The sequence below is a fragment of the Eptatretus burgeri genome, chromosome 15 (assembly GCF_056783735.1).
Source record: "Eptatretus burgeri isolate ZD-2024b chromosome 15, Ebu_testis_v1, whole genome shotgun sequence".
Taxonomy (NCBI): domain Eukaryota; kingdom Metazoa; phylum Chordata; class Myxini; order Myxiniformes; family Myxinidae; genus Eptatretus; species Eptatretus burgeri.
In genome coordinates, this window is record NC_140975.1 from 64723798 (window position 1) to 64745555 (window position 21758).

The following is a 21758-nucleotide window of genomic DNA, read 5'->3' on the forward strand; positions in this document are numbered from 1 at the left end:
CCTCCCCCTCGTTCTCCCCTCCCACTCCTCAGACAAGTTCTCCCCTCCCCCTCGCTCTCCCACACGTTCTCCCCTCCCCTCGCTCTCCCACCTCTCACACACGTTCTCCCCTCCCCTCGCTCTTCCCCCCACCCTTCACCCCTCACACACGTTCTCCCCCTCCCACCCCTCACACATGTTCTCCCCTCCCCTCGTTCTCCCCCTCCCACTCCTCACACATGTTCTCCCCTCCCCTCGCTCTCCGCCTCCCACTCCTCACATACATTGTCCCCTCCCCTCACTCTCCCCCTCCCACTCCTCACACACGTTCTCCCCTCCCTCGCTCTCTGCCTCCGACTCCGACTCCTCACATACGTTCTCCCCTCCCCCTCGCTCTCCCCCTCCCACTCCTCACACACGTTCTCCCCTCCCCTCCCACTCCTCACACACGTTCTCCCTCCCCCTCCCACTCCTCACACACGTTCTCCCCTCCCCTCCCACTCCTCACACACGTTCTCCCCTCCCCTCACCCTCCCACACGTTCTCCCCTCCCCTCACCCTCCCACACGTTCTCCCCTCCCCTCAACCTCCCACACGTTCTCCCCTCCCCTCCCACACGTTCTCCCCTCCCCTCCCCTCCCACACGTTCTCCACTCCCCTCCCCTCCCACACGTTCTCCCCTCCCCTCCCCTCCCACACGTTCTCCCCTCCCCCTCCCCTCCCACACGTTCTCCCCTCCCCTCCCCCTCCCACACGTTCTCCCCTCCCCTCCCACACGTTCTCCCCTCCCCTCCCACACGTTCTCCCCTCCCCCTCCCACACGTTCTCCCCTCCCCTCCCCCTCCCACACGTTCTCCCCTCCCCTCCCACACGTTCTCCCCTCCCCTCCCCTCCTACACGTTCTCCCCTCCCCTCCTCCCACACGTTCTCCCCTCCCCTCCCCCTCCCACACGTTCTCCCCTCCCCTCCCCCTCCCACACGTTCTCCCCTCCCCCTCCCCCTCCCACACGTTCTCCCCTCCCCCTCCCACACGTTCTCCTCCTCCCCTCCCCTCCCACACGTTCTCCCCTCCCCTCCCCTCCCACACGTTCTCCCTCCCTCCCCCTCCCACACGTTCTCCCTCTCCCTCCCCCTCCCCTCACACGTTCTCCCTCCCCTCCCCCCACACGTTCTCCCTCCCCTCCCCTCCCACACGTTCTCCTCCCCTCCCACACGTTCTCCCTCCCCTCCCACACGTTCTCCCTCCCCTCCCACACGTTCTCCCCTCCCCTCCCACACGTTCTCCCCTCCCCTCCCCCTCCCACACGTTCTCCCCTCCCCCTCCCACACGTTCTCCCCTCCCCTCCCACACGTTCTCCCCTCCCCTCCCACACGTTCTCCCCTCCCCTCCCACACGTTCTCCCCTCCCCCTCCCACACGTTCTCCCCTCCCCTCCCACACGTTCTCCCCTCCCCTCCCCCTCCCACACGTTCTCCCCTCCCCTCCCCTCCCACACGTTCTCCCCCTCCCCTCCCACACGTTCTCCCTCCCCTCCCACACGTTCTCCCTCCCCTCCCACACGTTCTCCCTCCCCCTCCCACACGTTCTCCCCTCCCCTCCCCTCCCACACGTTCTCCTCCCCCTCCCCTCCCACACGTTCTCCCCTCCCCTCCCACACGTTCTCCCCCTCCCCTCCCCTCCCACACGTTCTCCCTCCCCCTCCCACACGTTCTCCCCTCCCTCCCCTCCCACACGTTCTCCCCTCCCCCTCCCCTCCCACACGTTCTCCCTCCCCTCCCCTCCCACACGTTCTCCCCTCCCCTCCCCTCCCACACGTTCTCCCCTCCTCCCCTCCCCTCCCCCTCCCCTCCCACACGTTCTCCCCTCCCCTCCCACACGTTCTCCTCCCCTCCCACACGTTCTCCCTCCCCTCCCTCCCACACGTTCTCCCCTCCCCTCCCACACGTTCTCCCCTCCCTCCCACACGTTCTCCCCTCCCCTCCCACACGTTCTCCCCTCCCCTCCCACACGTTCTCCCTCCCCTCCCACACGTTCTCCCCTCCCCTCCCCCTCCCACACGTTCTCCCCTCCCCCTCCCCTCCCACACGTTCTCCCCTCCCCCTCCCACACGTTCTCCCCCTCCCCTCCCCTCCCTCGTTCTCCCCTCCCCTCCCTCCCCTCCCACACGTTCTCCCCCCCCTCCCACACGTTCTCCCTCCCCCTCCCCTCCCACACGTTCTCCCCTCCCCTCCCCCTCCCACACGTTCTCCCCTCCCCCTCCCACACGTTCTCCCCTCCCCTCCCCTCCCACACGTTCTCCCCTCCCCTCCCACACGTTCTCCCCTCCCTCCCCCTCCCACACGTTCTCCCTCCCCCTCCCACACGTTCTCCCTCCCCTCCCACACGTTCTCCCTCCCCCTCCCACACGTTCTCCCTCCCCTCCCACACGTTCTCCCCTCCCCTCCCCTCCCACACGTTCTCCCCCTCCCCTCCCCTCCCACACGTTCTCCCCCCTCCCCTCCCCTCCCCTCGTTCTCCCCCCTCCCCTCCCTCCCCCACACGTTCTCCCTCCCCTCCCCTCCCACACGTTCTCCCCCTCCCACACGTTCTCCCCTCCCCTCCCACACGTTCTCCCCTCCCCTCCCCTCCCACACGTTCTCCCCTCCCCTCCCACACGTTCTCCCCCTCCCCTCCCTCCCACACGTTCTCCCCTCCCCTCCCCTCCCACACGTTCTCCCCTCCCCTCCCACACGTTCTCCCCTCCCCTCCCACACGTTCTCCCCTCCCCCTCCCACACGTTCTCCCTCCCCCTCCCCTCCCACACGTTCTCCCCTCCCTCCTCCCACACGTTCTCCCCCTCCCCTCCCACACGTTCTCCCCTCCCCTCCCACACGTTCTCCCCTCCCTCCCCCTCCCCTCGTTCTCCCCCTCCCACTCCTCACACACGTTCTCCCCCTCCCACTCCTCACACACGTTCTCCCCCTCCCACTCCTCACACACGTTCTCCCCCTCCCACTCCTCACACACGTTCTCCCCCTCCCACACGTTCTCCCCCTCCCACACGTTCTCCCCTCCCACCCCTCACCCCTCACCTCGCTGGGACACTCCCTTGCCCTTCTCGTCGTCCTGTCTCCTCCTCTTCCTTCTCACCAGAAGGTAGTTTTTTTTTTTCACAACGCTCGACATCGATCTCGTCCAAATCCACATCATGAACAAGGTTCTTGAGTTCGGTGTTTAAAACACACGAGGTTCACCATGTGGAGGGGAAACTAAATCAAGTCAAAACAATAAACAAGATCAATAGAGAAAAAAATCATGAGGTGGTTTTGGATTGGCGTTTTGAGGTCGGTGGTGGTTTCGTTCGTTGTTGTGTTATAATTGTGATTGATTGTGGTTGGTAGCGGTTTCGGTAGTTTTTGGGGTTTTTTCTCCCTTTTGATGAAGAAACGTGGCGAACATCCTTCATTAACGAGAGTCTCAGAAATACCATTATATCGAAAGCTGATGAGAAAACATTTTCATAATAAATCCAATTTGCGTGAGATACAGCCAACAACACCCACAACAACCACAACAACAACACCAACAACCACAACCACAACAACCACAACAACCACCATCTCGGCACGCCTTGATACCGGATGTGACGTATGCTGTGCCGCGTTGCACGGAACTCCGTCCTTGTTCTGGGTCCGTTTGGTGATGTAGATTTTACCACCAGACGGTTTTTCGGACCACGGACCTTCATCGGTGATGGCTGAAGACTGGCGGAGCAGCATGCTCGAGGAGGAAGCCGGTTCCTTGTGCTTCGACAAGAAGCTCTTTATGAAGGTTCGCAGATCCTGGGCCCACAAGTTCCTCCCGACGTCGGCTCGACTCGGCACGTAGTGCTCGCCTGTTGTGTTGCCTTTCCTCGTCCCTTTGCTCTTAGTGGGGTTTAGAAAAGTGGGAATTTAAACTCGATACGATTTAACAATTATGGTTTTTTTTGCGGAACGGTCGATGAAGACGGTCAGTGTACGTGATGTGTCCGTGATGGATTGTAAGGCCCTGGATTGTCTGTCTCCAGGATGACTTCAACGTGGACAAGTTTGTTGCCGAGTGCAAGAAGCAAGTGTCGCTGGAAACCCTCAGGGGAGACCTGGAGCTGTTCTACAAGTTGTTGAAGCGGTCCATGGTGGAACTCATCAATAAGGACTATGCAGATTTTGTCAACCTGTCCACCAACTTGGTAGGTGTTTGTGTGTTCGCGTTTTGATAAATGCAGGGCGACTCACAAGTTGTCTCGTAAAGGGGGAGAAATACACAATTCAAACTTGATTTGTTATACAAATTGCGTGCCACGAACAGGCACACACAAACCGATTCTTGGATGACCAGTACGAGTTTTATCAGCAACACTTCCAATGTCTTTAAATCGTTGCAACACGTTGCCAAGGAATCGTCGTCATCATCTTGTGGACGGAAGTGAAGGTCGTCCTGGAGAGCTTCCAGTGTGCACAATGGATGGTGCTTGGTGCAGGATGGAGTGCTCATGATGACTGGGAGTGAAAGCGCTCATCCCACCAAAGCTTGTCTCGACCCCTTTTCCCCCCCCTCCCCCCCCCCCAGGTTTGAAAGCTTCAACAGACTGGAACATCCACAGCATTCCGGGGAAGACTATTCCCGTCTTTGACTGAAGGAATTTGGTGATTTATCCGCTCGATTCCTTGGAGCACCTTCAACGTTTGGATCGTGTCACCATGGTGACTGCTGGAGGAAAGGGAAAAGGCATTCAAACGCCGGAGTCTCTGGATAAGAAAGTTCACGGACGGTGGGAATCGTCCTTGGAGCTCGTTTCAATGATGTCCATCGGGAATCTCGGGCGCCAGGCAATGTTGCCCTACTCCAACAGTACGATGGAGTGCTCATGGGAGAGTCATGCTCATCAGTCTGACTTTACAGAATACTTAACGCCATCCTGTCGCACGTGACGAGTTAACCAATACGAGATGAAGTTCTCTCGTCTAACCCAGGAATGTAAGGGATACCAGTGTCTTGAACATCACAGGGAGGGTTTCTTCATCCAGACTCACAAAGGATCGTTTGGTTGTCCTTGTTCACCTGAACTGCCACCTGCCTCTGGAAGCTCAATTCCCTATCCAAGTTGGTTCCAAGGTCAATCTCGTCAATCGCTTCCCGCAACGCTGCCGTTTTATTCAATTTGGATATTTTCATTGACCACTAAAATTGCAAGAGTCAGAAGCACGATCATCAGTCTGACTTTACAGAATACGAAACGTCATCCTGTCGCACGTGACGAGTTCACCAATATGAGATTAAGTTCTCTCGTCGAACCCGGGAATGTGACGGATATCTGGTAGCTTGTACATGGTGCTGCGTTTGTGCCCGGAGAATAACTGCTGAAATCTACCTGTCAGGGTTCTTCCTGACATCTTGTTCTTTGTTTCTTTCACACTTCTTTCCAATTGTTTGTTTTTTTCATAATTCTCTTTATTCATTCTAATTTTTGCTTTTTGTTCTCTTTCATCTCTTTTACTCTTTATTCCTCTCTTTTGTTATCTATCTCTCTCAGAAGTGAATTACTGCAGAAATTTTTCTGTAAGGTTGATTTGGCTACACCTGGATGGGTTTGAGGGTTGTGGAGTAGCGGCTGAAACCCGATACCAGTCCAGGTTCCTCCTGATGACTCCATCTTTGCTCTACTTCTTCAGGTTCCTTCTGAGGACTACAATGCAGTATGCAGTATTTCGTCTTCCGTTTGATTGTCGACCCTATTTTCTGTCACTTTATTGCAGATATAAAGCAGAGTGCAGGGCGCTCAAGGTCTGCCAGCAACCCCTTCTGGTAAAACTACCAAAATCAAGAATCACTGCTTTCCTTAACTCTTTCATTCCTTTTTTTTTCCCTGCCTTTGGAACAAACTCCTACACTCTCTTCAATCCCACTCTTCTCTCCAGGTCTTCAAAACAGCTGTTCACCACCATCTCTTATCCAAATCCCACCACCCCCATCCAAATCCACGATCTTTTCTACCCCCGTTGATCCACTCCAAACCCACCTCCTTCAAATTACCTGCCTTCCTTCCTGAAAGTCCCTGTGGTGTCCATCTTGTTTACCCCATGTACCCCACCCCATCACTCTTCCTTCCACAGATCTCATGTCTCTGTTCCCCACTGTTTTATCCTCCTCTCCCACCGCTCTCGTCTCCTGCTCCTCATGATGTACTCCACCGGTCAAAAGTTTTAGAACACCCCCATTTTTCAGTTTTACTGAAATTTAAGCAGTTCAAGTCCAGTGAATAACCTGAAATGGTACAAAGCTAAGCGGTAAACTGCCAGTGGTTAAAAAAAAAAGCTGAGGTTACCAAAAACTGAAAAATAATGTAAATTTCAGGGAACAAGTAATGGTTTAGCAACTGCAGCTGTTCTGCAGCAATGGAAGTAAATTAAGCCTTGAAAGTTGATGCAAACAATTCCTACATATGTCCCAACATTTGTTGATTCGTTACAAACCCTCTGTCTGCATAAAAGCAGCGGTGAAACAGACTGTGTTGCTACACCCTCTGAAGCATTATTTGGACAATATTGCACTGCAGGAAGTAGTATATTACGATCATCATGGCGAGAAAAAGACAATTAACAAAGGAAGACAGACAGACCATTATAACCCTTAAAAGTGTAGGTCTTTCCTTTAGAGAAATTGCAAAGAAGCCAAGGTGTCAGTGAGTACAGTTTCCTACACCATCAAAAGGCACTTGGAAACTGGAGGAAACTCTGACGGGAAGAGGTCTGGCAGACCCAAAGCCACAACACAATCAGAAGACAAGTTTCTGAGAGTCAACAACTTGCGTGATAGATGGCTCACAACTGTGAAGAGAAGACTTCAAGCTGCAGGTTTGACAGGTCGGGTGGCAGTAAGAAAGCCATTGCTAAGATGGCAAAATAAGAAAAAGAGGCTTGCCTGGGCCATGAAGCACCACCAGTGGACTGCGGAAAACTGAAAGAAGGTCTTATGGACCAATGAATCAAAATTTTAAATCTTCGGTTCATCACGCAGGGTTTTTGTACGCTGTCGAGTAGGTCAAAGGATGGTTCCACAGTGTGTGACAGGCGTGATGATCTGGGGCTATTTTGCTGGATCCAGAGTCAGCGACTTTCACAGAGTGGTACCCTGAACCAAAAGGACTACCACAGCATTTTGCAGCACCATGCAGTACCCTCTGGTCTACGCCGAGTTGGTCAGGGGTTCATCCTACAGCAAATAATGACCCAAAACATACCTCCAGGCTATGTCAGAACTGCCTTAGAAGAAAAGAAGAAGATGGTAGGCTTCAAATCATGGAATGGCCAGCACAGTCTCCAGACTTAAACCCCATCGAGCTGGTTTGGGATGAACTGGACAGAAGGGTGAAAGCAAAGCAACCTACAAGTGCAACACATTTGTGGGAAGTTCTGCAGCAGTGTTGGGAAGAACTTTCCGAACAATATTTGATTTCCATTGTAGAAAGAATACCACGAGTATGTTTGGCTGTTATATCTGTAAAAGGTGGCTACTTTGATGAGTCAAAAATTTATATAAAATTTTGTTCAACAAAACTATTCCATGATTTGTTTTTTTATCTGCAATTGTTTATTTGTTCTATGCTTTAATTTCAGAGTACTGTTACAAATTTGGAATTCGGTTGCACACAACATACAGGTTCCTTTAGTCAGCGATGTCAATAAGTGCTTGTTCCCTAGATAGCTCACCTTCCATTGTTTAAATGTTCAGAAATCAATTCGATGTGCTGCGGATCGATTTAATAGTTAGGGAACGAACAATGGAGACATCCCTCCCCCTCTTCTGCGAAGAGCAAGAAGAACCCTGCCGTCCCGTGACTCATGATGTCAACAACTCCCTCCCACCCGTGGCTGAGGAGGGGGATGGATCACGAGGGCATGAGTCACGCCGGGCGTGGGGGAAGGGGGGCGGAGAAGGATAAGGACGAGATCCTTTCTTTGTTGTTGGTTAGTAAGCTTTTTGCTTCGTCAGAGAGTAGCCGTTCAGCAGTCCTTCGGGTCCTGTTTGGCTTGGGTTAGGGTTGAGGCCTTCGGAAGCTTTTTGCTTCGGCTGGCTCAGTGAGCTTCGGCTGACGCCTGGCTCGGGAGGAGGCTTTTTGGAGACTCTTTGCTTTGATGGTTCTGTGAGCTTCGGCTTCTGCTTGGCTCGGGAGAGTTTTTTTCTTCGAGCCGCTTTGCTTGGAAGAGAGTTGAGTTGGTCGTTCGGCTCGAGCTGCGAGTGGTGGCTTCTTCTTGGTTCGTGGAGCTATTTGTTCTCCATTTTGGTTCCCGGCTTGGTGCGACTCATCGACCTCTTCGTGGATGTGGTTCCTCGGGGAAGCGACGCATCGACGGGAAGGATCAGCGCCTCATCTCACCAGCACGTGTTGAGAAGCGCGGGAGGATTCGCGGGAGCTCGGGAAGGATGGCGGCTCGGCGATTGGATCCAGCTCGCTCTCGCCGGAGCCCGGGTACCAACAACTTGAAGACCACACAAGGTGGAGAGGTTTGAGATGGGCTCTGGGTTTCAGCTCACCTGTCCTCCGAGCTGGAGCTCGTGATAAAAGGCCTCTGCCACCATTTATTGGGTGTGGGTGTGTGCGTACGTGTGTCCGTGGGCCCGTCTAATAAGTAGGAACTGCTGTTAAGTGCAAGTGACTCTACATAATAAGTAGACGGTTGTAGTTCTTTTGTCGTGCTTTTGTTGCTTGTATAATTGCATACGTGTTTTGCCTTGTTTAATTGCATATGTGCTTCATTATAATAAATGTCCTTGTGTGAATGTAAACCTGTTCGTTGCGTCCATTCCCTCATTGAACTGCCCCATCTCGCACTCGGAATATAGTTGGTTTTTAAATTGGCTATAAATAGAAACGGGTCCGGCGAGGTCTGGCGATAATACCCGCTCGGTTATCCCAGAACGGAACGGACCGCTTAAGCGGTTCGTGTCCAAGCAGGCCTTCGCCGAGGTACGGTCCCTCGGTAGGTTACCCGCGCGGGTACTTAGGTATATCGATATTCGGCGATTGACCCTATTTCACGCGGGTAGAATACGGACTGGGCCATGGTGGGATTAGAAACCCACCCGTGACTGGTTTCTGGCGTTGTTCCAGAAAGTCACGACTGGATTGTCCGTTCGGTGGGCGAAGCGACCGCTATTAGTTAGACGCGGTCGTTCGCACGCCAGACGGGCGGGAATTCCACAACAGTACATTGAATCATTAAACTGCTTAAATTTCAGTAAAAACGACAAAAATGGGGGTGTTCTAAAACTTTCGACTGGGAGAGTACGTTCTGTGTGTTCGCTCATACGAGCTTCGACATTGTGTACAAAAAAAACACAAAACGATCTATTTCTGTGCTTGCTTTCCACAATGAATGGAAGTCCAACTTGATGATACGACACTCGGCCATGATCTTTGACATGACGCATCAGCGAGCGCATTCATCCGCTTCAGCAATCAGCCGGCAAGATGGCAGCGGAATTAACCAAGTGATCGTTACTTCTGTTGAAAATTTGTTTGCCAAAAACTCATACCGCTGCTGGAATCGACTGTCTTTGACCGAGCGATGTCGAAATATGTGATGTTAAGAACTTTGTTATGATATAGTTGCTTTCACAATCACCTGCCAACATGGAAGGAACATTTTTGTCGATTTGCCCCTCCCCACCACTCCTCTCTCTCTCTCTCCCTCTTGAAATCAAATTTTCAAGTCCTTGTGTTCTGTGTTGCTTCCAGGTGCTTTACACTTGCATTAGGCCAAAAAAAATGTTGCATTGGCGTAACGGGTCACTGAAAACTAGGGTAGGTCGGTCGGGATCTTATTATTTTTTTTTTTTTTTCCTAATAAATCCCAAAATTTTTGGATAATAAATCCAAAAATTTAATAAATCCTAATAAATCCCTCCCAAAATCTCCCCCGGCTCGAGTACCACCCTTTTTGTCGGCGGGTTCTGTCCGAAACACTTCCGGGTTTTTGCGATCGCGATCGCAATCAACAAGATACTTGAAATCGATAGCAAAAAAACGTAGGGTCGGCGGAATTTTTAGGGTCGGGCGGGTTACGCCAATGCAACATTTTTTTTTTTTTGGCCTTAGAGACTTTTAATCCTTCGCTTATTTGCAGGTTGGTATGGACAAGTCATTAAGCCAGCTCACTGTTCCCCTTGGACAACTGCGAGAGGAAGTTTTGGTGAGGTTTTAATTTTATTTATTTATTATACGTGGAAAGATGTATGTGCACTCTTGTTTTATTGATTTATTTTTGCTTGCTGTATAAAGTTTTCGACGGCCATTTGTGTGTCGAACAGTGTGTGAGATCTGTGTTCCACGAAGCCATTGAAATGATTAACGATCATCTTGAGAAAAGGGCAGATATTCGAAAGAAAAAGGTGAGATGACAATGAGAAACTGCAGTGACGTCATTGATGGGCGTACAAAGTCTGGCAACAGATTGTTAACAAATTCATTGTTTAAAGTTGATGAACACGTTTTGGGTGTTTTTGATATTCTCTTTTTCTTTTTCTTTTAACAGACATGTTTGCAGCACCTGATGCAAGTGATTCGATCTGTCGAAGAGATAGAGCGAGTTCTCCAGGCGCAAGGATCCCAAGAAGGCTCCAGTCCAGGTCAAAGGTGTGTACTTTTACCTGCCACGGCCTGTCATCTTTCCTTTGATGTCGAACCTTCACATTGAAAATAAATAAAGCAGCTTATTGGACCAAACGGGGCGTGCTTGTTGTTTCTGGTCACTCGTAAATATTGGGCCTTTAAACAAACTTACCAGGAACCCGTTGCTTCGCTGACGGTATTTGAGCAACAAAACGTGTATATATGGTTTATTGACAGTCAATAATTGCAGAAAATAAATAAATAAAATTCCACAAACATTTTGTTGTCTGTTAACAACTGAGTGTTGATTTTAGTGATACGCACACTTATTCACGAAGTGAAAACAAACAATGCCATGAATTTGCTCCGTCTGAATACACCACCATCTTACCCAATCAGTCATTCCGACGCCGAGTTTCTGGCATTCAGCTTGTTGGCTACGGATGTCATGATAGCTGTCTCTGATGTATGGGTTATGGTGATGAACTGCCGTCAGCAAAATGTGGGGATGCGTTGAGTGCTGTACACTGGGGTGACGTGCATGTCGGTTTCTTAGCGCTAGATTTAACACCGTAATGACCGACCAGACATAACGCCGAAATCCCCTCCCAGCGAAAAAGCGCGTGACAAACGTGGATGGATGGAGAAATCCGTATACTATGATATCTTACCGATCATATGTAGTGCCCCCTGGTGGTGGTATGTGTGTGTGTGTGTGTGTGTGTGTGTCTGTGTGTCCAAAATAGCATCCCCTGGTGTGTGTGAGGCAAAAGTGGATGGGTAACTGAAGCGAGAAGTAAAGCATAAAGATTTATGTTCTGTTCACACAAAGTAATTTCATTTGAAAAAAAATAATAATAATACTACAACCATCACAGAACATGGTCAAATGAGCTGTTTCAGAGGAACAGTGCTGTACTGAATTGCCCGTCACAAACAGGCCCTTCAGCTTGTGACAATAATTGATTACGAGTCATATTTATGAATTTCCGAACAAATTTGTGTGCATTCGCCATGTCTTGTGAAAAGTTGTCCACGCTCCTGAGTCACGTCAATATTAACTTATTAACTCTTCAGTTCAAGTTAATAGCAACGATGCTAGGCCTTTGATTAAAAAGTTAGTAATTGGCAGGATGTTGTTCATTTTTAATGATGCTAATGCCTTGTTGAATCTTTTTCATGCCAGAACCACGCCAGTCTGGAACCATGTTTCGCATCTTTGTTCGCATGGCGGAACTTTTTATTTCATCTTGGACTGATCTAAGGTGCATGGAGGGGTCGTGGCTAATAAGCGAAGATTATGATAAAATCAACTTCATTGACCAACGTATACAAACTTAAAATAAACATCTCGCCTGCAATGGCACGTTATTGTGTGTAACCGACATTTTGTTGAAACAATCATTTGCATCTCGGGACTCGGACCCTTTCGGATCAAACTTGAGTTTCCTACTCACAATTGCGATCAACTTGCCAAGACTTCGCTTGAGCAGCACACGACCGATCGGGATATTCTGCCACCCCAAGGTTTAGTAATACTTCGTTAAAAAACATCTTTAAGTGACCCGGGTGGTGGGCACAGACTGGCATCTTGTAATATTTCATATGATTTGTTTTTCGACCTCTTCCTTAATGCAGTTATTAATTTGCTTGGTGGATGATTAACCTTCCACCTTTGTGCAGTTTCACCAGATGCACAATGTCTTCAATACCAACGCTCCAACATCCAACATCATAACTTTTTCACCACTTGGTAGCTTTTCAACACCAGATCGGCGTTTTGACAGGGTGCATGTGGATCTTGTCGGTCCCCTATCATCTTCAAACGAGCACCACTATTTACTGACTTGTTTGGATTGACTGCTTCACCTGTTGGCCGGAGGCCACACCGACAGCTGACATCACCACACCAACCATCACCAGGGCCTTTGTCCACACCTGGATCGCATGTTTTGGTATTCCATCAACCATCTTTAGAGAACGTGGTGGCCAGTTTGAATCTGCTCTTTTGCGAGCTGATTAAACAACTGGTTGCTGACTGTGTGCAAACCACCACTTGCCATCCAGCAGCAAATGGTATGGTGGAGCGTTTCCACCGCCAACTCAAGTCTTCCCTGAAAGCGCATGACAATTGCATGCGCTGGACAGACATTATACTTGTGGTCAAACATCTGTTATTCTACAACGTTCCTTTAATGTTATCTGCTGTATATATATATATATATATATATATATATATATATATATATATATATATATATATATATATATATATATATATATATATATATATATATAATTCCAGCAATGTGTGTGTGTGTGTGTGTGTGTGTGTGTAACCGCTGTTTCTCGACAACCATTGGTCCGATGTAATTGAAACTTGCCAGCTATATTGCTGGGGACCTGCGTATGTGCCTTTTCAACGTTATATATTCATTGGACAAGTGCTTCCCCAGTTATGGCCATTTATTTACTAACCAATGAAAGGACATGTGGCTGCGTCAGCCGGTGCGCGGCTGGCCGACGATGACGTCACGTGCCGTGCCGGTTACGATGGGGATCGGTGCCTTTGTTACCGTGGCATAGGAGTGTCAATGGTCAATGGCAGCGAATGTCATGGCAAGCAAAGACAGGTAGGTAAACTTGATTTTGATTTTAATTAACTCTGTGTGTGTGTGTGTGTGTGTGTGTGTGTGTGTGTGTGTGTGTGTGTGTGTGTGTGTGTGTGTGTGTGTGTGTGTAACCGGTTTCTCGACAACCATTGGTCTGATCTAATTGAAACTTGCCAGCTATATTGCTGTGGACCTGCGTATGTGCCTTTTCAACGTTATATATTCATTGGACAAGTGCTTCCCCAGTTATGGCCATTTATTTACTAACCAATGAAAGGACATGTGGCTGCGTCGGCCGGTGCGCGGCTGGCCGACGATGACGTCACGTGCCGTGCCGGTTACGATGGGGATCGGTGCCTTAGTTACCGTGGCATAGGAGTGTCAATGGTCAATGGCAGCGAATGTCATGGCAAGCAAAGACAGGGAGGTAAACTTGATTTTGATTTTAATTAACTCTGTGTGTAAGTATCACAGCAGTTGTTACTTCAATGCAAGCGATAATTCATGGAATGCATGTGAACATTCCGTACGGGCACGCACCACTTCCGGATAGTGATGACTTAATGTATTCTAATAATTTCTCGATTTCTTATGCGCATTTATAGATAAACACAATGCCCCAATCCAGTCGTCGTTTCCGAGAGCGAAGGAACCGACTGTGTGGTTGTTTGAAAGTTGTTTTTTTGTTTGTTTTTTTTTGGAGGGGGGGGGTTGCATGTACGGGCACGCGAGAGTGAAGGAACAGCCTGTGTGGTTGTTTATTCTGGCTTGCGGTTTGAAAGTTTAAAAAAAAAAGAATTTTTTGCACGTACGGGCACGCACGTATGGGCACATACTAGTAATGTGTAAATATGCTTGAGCCAGGGTTGATCGGGGGTTTTCCAGTGCGAGGTGCGTCTGGAAGAGAGGCGAGTGGGTCAGTCGGTTGTGGTTGGAATGAAGGATGACTCGGATTCTGAATGTCTCAGATCTCTTTTCCTTCCACGCGAAACCTCCTCTTATTGCCATTATATTTTGCCAAACTGATGCTTTATATTCTTTGCCATGTCCAAATCAGAAGCCTTTCCAGTGTCGTGTTGTCATTGTTTCTCATTGTCCACGTTTCCGCGACTTGCACACAACCAAAGCTTTGTCATCAAATGAGTGATTTGTAATTGATTGACATTTACCTCCACCACCGGAGGTAGACGGGGGTTATGTTGTCACCTCTGCCCATCTGCCTGCCTGCCCGTGAGCAGAATATCTCAAAAAGTTATGGATGTAGTGGACAGGTTGGGTGTGTGACGAGGACAGATTGATTTGATTTGATTTTGGTTCAGGTCCGGATGCAGATCTGGCCTATCGGTGGGATACAAAACGTAAACTGTTGAGCCCGGCGGAGGTATGCGCTCTTGCATCGAGTACCTTTCTTGTTTTGAATAGTTTCCCATGACTTGCAACTTTGATTTGGTAAACTGTAGAGAAATCACATGTTGAATCTGATCTGTTGGTGAAAGGTTATGTGGAGTGCAAGATTGTTAGAACATGAACATATAGTGGATTTGATTTTAATCTGAGCAATAACATGTCACGGGTTAAATTCAGACTCTTCTGGGTTTTGACCCTTTCTGGTGTTGCAGCTCTACATTGGCCGGTCACGTGCTTGAACGCATCGCGACTGTTTTCAACCAGCTGCAGTTCTATGCCGTGCAAAGCAAAGGCATGCCACTTCTGGATGTAATCCGTCCTGTAAGTGTTGTTGTGATCAGTTGAAATGAATGGTGCCGATCGTAGTTTGTTGGAGTCGTTGCACTTCAGCGGCTTTAGTTTTTCGGAATGTGGGAAATTGATTTTTACTGACTGTATGTGCCGTGCTTCACCGTAGCGGATCGCGGATATCACGGCCACGCTGCAACAGTCACTGGAGGGAAGGTTGTTGGAGGGGTTGCAGGCAGGGCGGGCAGATGAGGTGCGCCAGTGCCTGCGCACTTATTCGACAATTGACAAAACCCATGACGCTGAGGCCCTGGTGGCCAAGATGCTCGTGCGACCATTTATGGATGAGGTGAGGTGTAGATCGGTAAGCTATTTGGGGAACATTTTGTGATGTGGTTCCTTTATCTCTGTTCCAAACATGCCGTAGGTAACCTCCATCAACCAAACTCAATAAAATGTGCAGTCTTTCTCAAGGAACTTGCTGTTAATCTCATCACTTCTTCCCTTTCCTCCGTGTCCTTTTTCAGTTGGCTTACAAGTATACGTCTTCAGATCTTTTGGACCCTTTAGTTGTTATTTTTGGATCGGGGGCTAGTTTAGAAGAGTTGACTCGTGTTATGGGGGTAGATTTGTGGTTCTCAAAAGGGTCATTCCACCTCAAATCACCCAGAAAAAAAATAATTTGTAACCCGACCCCCTCAGATTTGGATAATTTTTTGCATGTGTGTTACATATGATAGTCTATGTTCACATACAAAATTTTAGATAAATCAGACTAGGGCTTGACGAGATATGACCTTGAGAACTTTTGACCTTTTCGACTAATGTCGCGTTTCCACCAAAATTCAAATCCTCATATCTCAGCAACCCCTTGCCCTATCTCGATTATTTTGGTGTCGTTGGAAAGGTAATTGTCCATACAATGCAAATCCAGCATCGGCTCGTCGATCTAGTTAAGTTAGGGGTGGATGATTTTTTTGACCTGACATTTGACCTTGAAGACCTCGTGACCTTGACCTGGCCTTGCATGAAAATGAAAGTTCATACTGTCTACTATAACATATCAAAAAACTGGAGGCGTAGTATTTTTTGTTTTTGAGATATTTTCGGCCAAAGTTCAAAGGTCGTAAAAATGCAACCAAATCATGATGTACATAGACATGCCCAGGCTTGTCAGTTTACAGCCAATATTGTGCCCAGACTCATCCCAATCATAGTTGATGACACATGTTGGTTCTACTACAAGTTGTAACATGCTCCTTTGGTGACTTGTAACTTAGACGGGGGGCACCTCTCAGAAAATTTTCTGATATAAACTCCTAATGGTAGGTTTGGCGACACCTACGATTGGAGAGTTGAGATCAGAAAATTTTCAAAAATGTATTATTTAGTGCTACTAGCATTGGAGTGGATATCAGAAATTTTTCTGAGAGATGCCCCCCCGTCTAAGTTTCAAGTCACCAAAGGAGCATGCTACAACTTGTAGTGGAACCAACATGTGTCATTAACTATGATTGGGATGAGTCTGGGCACAATATTGGCTGTAAACTGACAAGCCTGGGCATGTCTATGTATGTCATGATTTGGTTGCATTTTTACGACCTTTGAACTTTGGCCGAAAATATCTCGAACAAAAAATACTACCCTCCCAGTTTTTTGATATTGTTACGAATTTGTGCCCGCCGGCGTGCGATCGGCCGCTTTCCCCTAATAGCGACCGCGTCGCCCACTGGACGGACAATTCAGTCATGACCCTCCTGGAACTATCGCCAGAAACCAGTCACGGGTGGGGGTTTAACCTCACCACAGCACAGTCCGCATTCTACCCGCGCGAAATAGGGTCACTCGCTGGATGTCGATATACCTAAGTACTCGCGCGGGTAACCTACTGAGGGGCCGTACCTCGCCGCAGGTCAGCTTGGGACACGAACCGCTTAAGCGGTCCGTTCCGTTCTACAGTGATAACCGAGCGGGTATTATCGCTGACCTCGACGTATCCGATTCTCCTTACCGGGTGTTTAAAACCCAACTGATTATTCCGCGAAGTAAGATGGCATTTTAAATGGGGAATAGAGGACGCAACAAACAGGATACATTTCACACAAGGACATTTATTACTTACACACAACACAAGCAAGGAATCATGCACGTATGTACAAGCAAGAAACAAAAGCAATACCACCGACTACGAGAAATAATGTACATACACAGTCACTTATGCCGGTCTACTTCACAGGACACGGCGCCACCAACATTCGTTCAAAAGCAAGAAATGGCCACCCCCAAAGACGAGGGTGGCAGACAGGGTCCGCGGACCTTTATAACGCGGGACCTGGAGGACCGAACGGGTCCCGCGAGACCGTGGCAGGTTACCTGCCCCCCTCGGTGGTCGGCGAGTCGCGACGTCCCGCTCCAACGACCGTCAGCGTGGTCGCACCTGGTTCCGGGCATCCCATGTGGCGGGCAAGCTCTCTCCGGCGCTCCTCGTTCAGACGCGCAGGTCCACCACACAGCTGGCACTGCTGCGCCTTCCGTCCGTGTCTCCCACCAACAGGCCGCTCACAGGACCATGAGCGCAGGAACCAAGCGAGGAAGAAGAAGAAGAACTGGACCAGCGAGAGACAGGGGCGAGCATGAACCAAGAAGAGGGCCTGAGCCTCACGTGCGGTCCGCCCTTTATAGCGTGGGGCTCCGCCCGTCGCTCCGCCCCGTCCTCGGCTCCACCTTCCTTCGAGAAGCTTCTCGAAAAGGGGTGTTTCTCAACTCTGACCGCCTCACTCCTCGTATCCACCAATCGCGAGCGAGCCACCTCGCCCTTCTCGTCACACCAGCCTCGGAGAAAAAAGGCGGTCAAACCCGCGCGTCATCGCAGTTCTTTCCTTGGCGCCTTTGTTTGAGGTTCTCGGACGGTTTTCAACGCAGAAGGGGTGGTAGCATGCTCTGTCGGTCCAAAATAACGATGGAGAAAGAAAAACACTATCTCAAAGGGTCGCAGTCCGGTGAGCACGAAGAAATCCCTCGACACAACGGTGGGGAAACCTATCTGAACACTCACTCACCGGGATAACTGATCTCAGGAACCTTTATGGTGTTCTGCGAATTTCCACAGCTGTAACAATATGTTATAGTAGACAGTATCAACTATCATTTTCATGCAAGGCCAGGTCAAGGTCACAAGGTCTTCAAGGTCAAGGACAAGGTCAAATGTCAGGTCAAAAATCATCCACCCCTAACTTAACTAGATCGAACCAATGCTGGATTTGCATTGTATGGACAATTACCTTTCCAACGACACCAAAATAATCCAGATCGGGCAAGGGGTTGCTGAGATATGAGGATTTGAATTTTGGTGGAAACGCGACATAAGTCAAAGGTCATATCTCGTCAACCCCTAGTCCGATTTAGCTAAAATTTTGTATGTGAACATAGACTATCATATGTAACATACTTGCAAAAAATTAGCCAAATCTGAGGGGGTCGGGTTACAACCCTTGGGCGAATTGAGGTAAAATGACCCAAAATGAAAGCGCCACCATTCAGCACAATTGCTGAAAAAGGCAAAGTTCAAATTTAATGCCTGGTATAGACATTGCACAAGATGTAGCCAATGCATTCTTTTCATTTTTCCACAGGTGTTGTCAAGTGTCTCAAGTTAGGTGGAAATGTCTGTTCGCAGCTATGTAGCTGCCAACATGATCTGCATACATCTTGTATCTCTTGATGATCAGTTCTATAGCTTGAACAAAAAGACCAAGGCCAGGATGACAGTGTGGTGGCCACTCCTGTCGTGTGTGAGAAGGGGCACAATGTCAAAAAATCCAACAGTCTATCTGTTTGTGGGTTTACGGTCGAACTGATGTAGCCAATGAACAATTAGGGTGCCAATGAACACGTTACTAATAGGAATGGCAAGCCTGATGTTGGCTTTACATAAAGGTGGCTGCCTTTGGATCTTAGGATGTTAGGATCTTGATTTTGAGCCCTTGTTCTTTCCATTAAATAACACCAGGTGGGTTGAATCAGCCTGTCATCCTTCTGAGGTTGGTAAAATGAGTACCAGCTTACTTGAAAATGGGAGCACTGCATCAGGTATCTTATCTTGTGTGGTTGATCAAGTGGTTAAGCCATATCCTGTTGCACAACCAAAAATGTATCATCTACATTCTGCAGCTAAACCTATCCCTGAGATGCTTTCGTGTACAGCCTTTTTTGGCTACTGGTTGCCTCATTAGTTAGGGGCACGGCTATGCTGTTGATGCAGTGCCCCTATTTAGCAGTACAATGGTGCTCGTTTTGCCGACCTCAGAAGGATGACAGGCTGAGTCAACCTCCTGGTGTTAATTCAGCAGCCAATGGGGCTCAAACTCAGGACTCCAGGATCCCAAGCCACCACCCTAACCACGAAGCCAACGCCAGGCTTGTCCCTGAGATAATGCTCTGTCCTTTAATCACTCCATAACGAAATTCACTGCCGTGGCAGAAACGGGATATCCCATTGCCCGATCAAAACATATTTTGTACAAGGAGATTGCGTTACCCAAAGTAAGCTCGAAATCAACGTCGTCCGATGTTGACTTGTCACACGATCACATCCTCATCCAGTCGTCCAAGTGGCCTATTCTGTCCTTGGTCACTTTGACTGCAGAGTGGCCAGTACAATTGGTAATCGGGGACAGCATCAAAGTTCGCCATGGTCTTTCCCTCTGCTGTCTTTTAAAAAAAAATTTAAATCTTCTCCATGAAGTTGCTGTTGAAACATTCGCTTGAAAAGGTAACGTGCTGGAGAACTACATTTACTTTACATGGATAGACCACAAGGATTTGCAAGTAAGATTACCTGATTGGTCCACTGACGCTTGCTTTCTATAACACATACTCTATTGTATCGTGATGGCAGTTTGGCCTTGTTATTGCCCGACTAGATAACATTGAAATCTTTGCCAGGATATATGTGGGGCATCGTTTTTTGAGTGTAGAAACAAGCAAACAAAAAGTTTGAGGAAGGCATTTTTCAGGCTTATAAAGTTTCAGATGAAAACATGGACTTGGTGCTTCAAGATTGTGTTTGAAACAGGTAATAACGGAGGAGTTCTTGCAACGTCACACACTGGGCCTCCGTGGGATGTACAACAAGCTCCTCGAGTTCATACCACATCACTGTCACCTTCTGAAGGAGATCACTGTGGGTAAAGGCACCAGGTATGCATCGGGTTGCACCCGAACGACGCTCTGGATGATGTGCCAATGAAACGTGCAGTGGTAAATGAGAGGAATGACTGATGTTGTTGGTGCTCTACGTGATCAGCAACCTTTATCATTGTTTGAACCGAACTCCACTTATCAACTAGAGGGTGAGCACTCGGTAGAGTGCAAAACCACCGCCGCCAATACTGCTAGGTCACTCAAGTGAACCTGATATCCTATTCATTCAATTTGATGTCAACAGTGCTCACAGAGTTATAGTTTGCAACTTTCCCTTTTACTTTTACATACTCAATTCATTCGTCATAACTAGATTCCTTGAAACAGAAAATGATTTTACGTGGGTATATCCACCTGAAGTTCCAAAATCAGCCGCAATTATAATTTCGGCATGTTTTTTTTTTGTTGGAAATCACTTATAACATGTAGAAATGCAAAAAAAAAAAATTCGAAATTTTGTTGAAAAAAAAAGTTGCAAAAATTTTTTTTTTCTCTAACAATTTTGGGGGGGGGTTCGAAATCACTTAAAACATGTAGAAATGCAAAAACAAAAATTCAAATATTTTTTCAAAATGGCCGCCATAGCGGCCATATTGGACTTTGGACCAAGTCCAAAATCTAATGGCATGATCCTTGGACCATACCTAATCCCCCCACCAAGTTTCGTCGAAATCCGTCCAGGAGTTTTTCCGTAATGCTGTTCACAAACAAACAAACAAACAGACGGGTGAAAACAGTAACCTACGTCCATCGATCTTCGATGGTGCAAATATCTACCACCTTTGCTTTTAAGGTGAGTTAAGGTATTTGTGGTGAGGTTGTAACACTGTGTTGAGCATTTGAGCTTCCATTTGCATGAGGCCGGGTGATAAAGTGTTTATGACAACATGTATCAATTCTCCATGTCATATCTGACCGTTGAGAACGCATGTAGGTAGTTGTGGGGAATTTTGTTCTTCCTCTTCCTTTTATAATGGTTGAGGTCCAATGGTTCCAATATTCTGCCCTGCCTTTACCACAATACTCCTCCACTCATGTCCTCGGCCAACTCTCTCCACTCTCCAACCATCCACCGTATCGATGTCCCTCTTCACACAACCCTCCCATCTCAACTAGGGTCTAACCCTCTTCCACCTACCTTGCTCCCTCAACCTATCCGCTCTCTTTGCCATTCTCTCTTCCCCCATCCGCACCACCTTACCAATCTGCCCCGTCGAGCTCATCTGCACACCAATCTCCTCCCTCAGTTCATCAATCCTCCTCCTATATCCACCCTCTTCACTCTTGCAATCTTTCTGACTCAATTGTTCTCGCAAACCTGCAGCCTCTGTTGATCGTTAGCAGTGCTTGTCATAAAGATGATTTGACGGTCATTTTAAATGAACACCGAGCAAAATTTCTGATCCCTTTACTCTGATAAATCGACGTTGGCTGTCACTATTAGCGCCGCAACAATTAACACGGATTAATGGTGACATGATGTTTGGCCCGCCGTGTCGATGTGAAAGTTCCCACAATAACCCGGAGGATTCTGAGGGTGATGTGAGTGGCGGGAATCGCACGGAAGCTACTAAAATTGGTGATCGGGAATAAATACTGGGTGTGTTCGAAATGTGGGGCCAGTCGGGTGACTGGAA

At 48.5% G+C, this 21758-nt stretch overlaps 2 protein-coding genes across 3 annotated transcripts in view; one reads left to right on the top strand and one right to left on the bottom strand.

The window, feature by feature from the left end:
* Window positions 1-3516, bottom strand: part of PGBD5 (piggyBac transposable element derived 5) — a 69012-nt gene extending 65496 nt beyond the window's left edge. Inside the window, exon 1 of the mRNA XM_085856445.1 lies at window positions 3051-3516. Within this exon, the coding sequence (XP_085712571.1) occupies window positions 3051-3168 (118 nt within the window). The 5' untranslated portion in view covers window positions 3169-3516. The remainder of the gene's footprint in view (window positions 1-3050) is intronic.
* A 60-nt stretch (window positions 3517-3576) lies between these two features.
* The window catches only part of COG2 (component of oligomeric golgi complex 2), a 31272-nt gene continuing 13090 nt past the window's right edge, over window positions 3577-21758 (top strand). For both annotated transcript variants that reach the window (XM_085856441.1, XM_085856442.1), the window contains exons 1-8: window positions 3577-3789; window positions 4028-4189; window positions 10128-10193; window positions 10312-10392; window positions 10536-10636; window positions 14844-14952; window positions 15089-15268; window positions 19994-20118. In XM_085856441.1, the coding sequence (XP_085712567.1) occupies window positions 3712-3789; window positions 4028-4189; window positions 10128-10193; window positions 10312-10392; window positions 10536-10636; window positions 14844-14952; window positions 15089-15268; window positions 19994-20118 (902 nt within the window). In that variant the 5' untranslated portion in view covers window positions 3577-3711. The remainder of the gene's footprint in view (window positions 3790-4027; window positions 4190-10127; window positions 10194-10311; window positions 10393-10535; window positions 10637-14843; window positions 14953-15088; window positions 15269-19993; window positions 20119-21758) is intronic.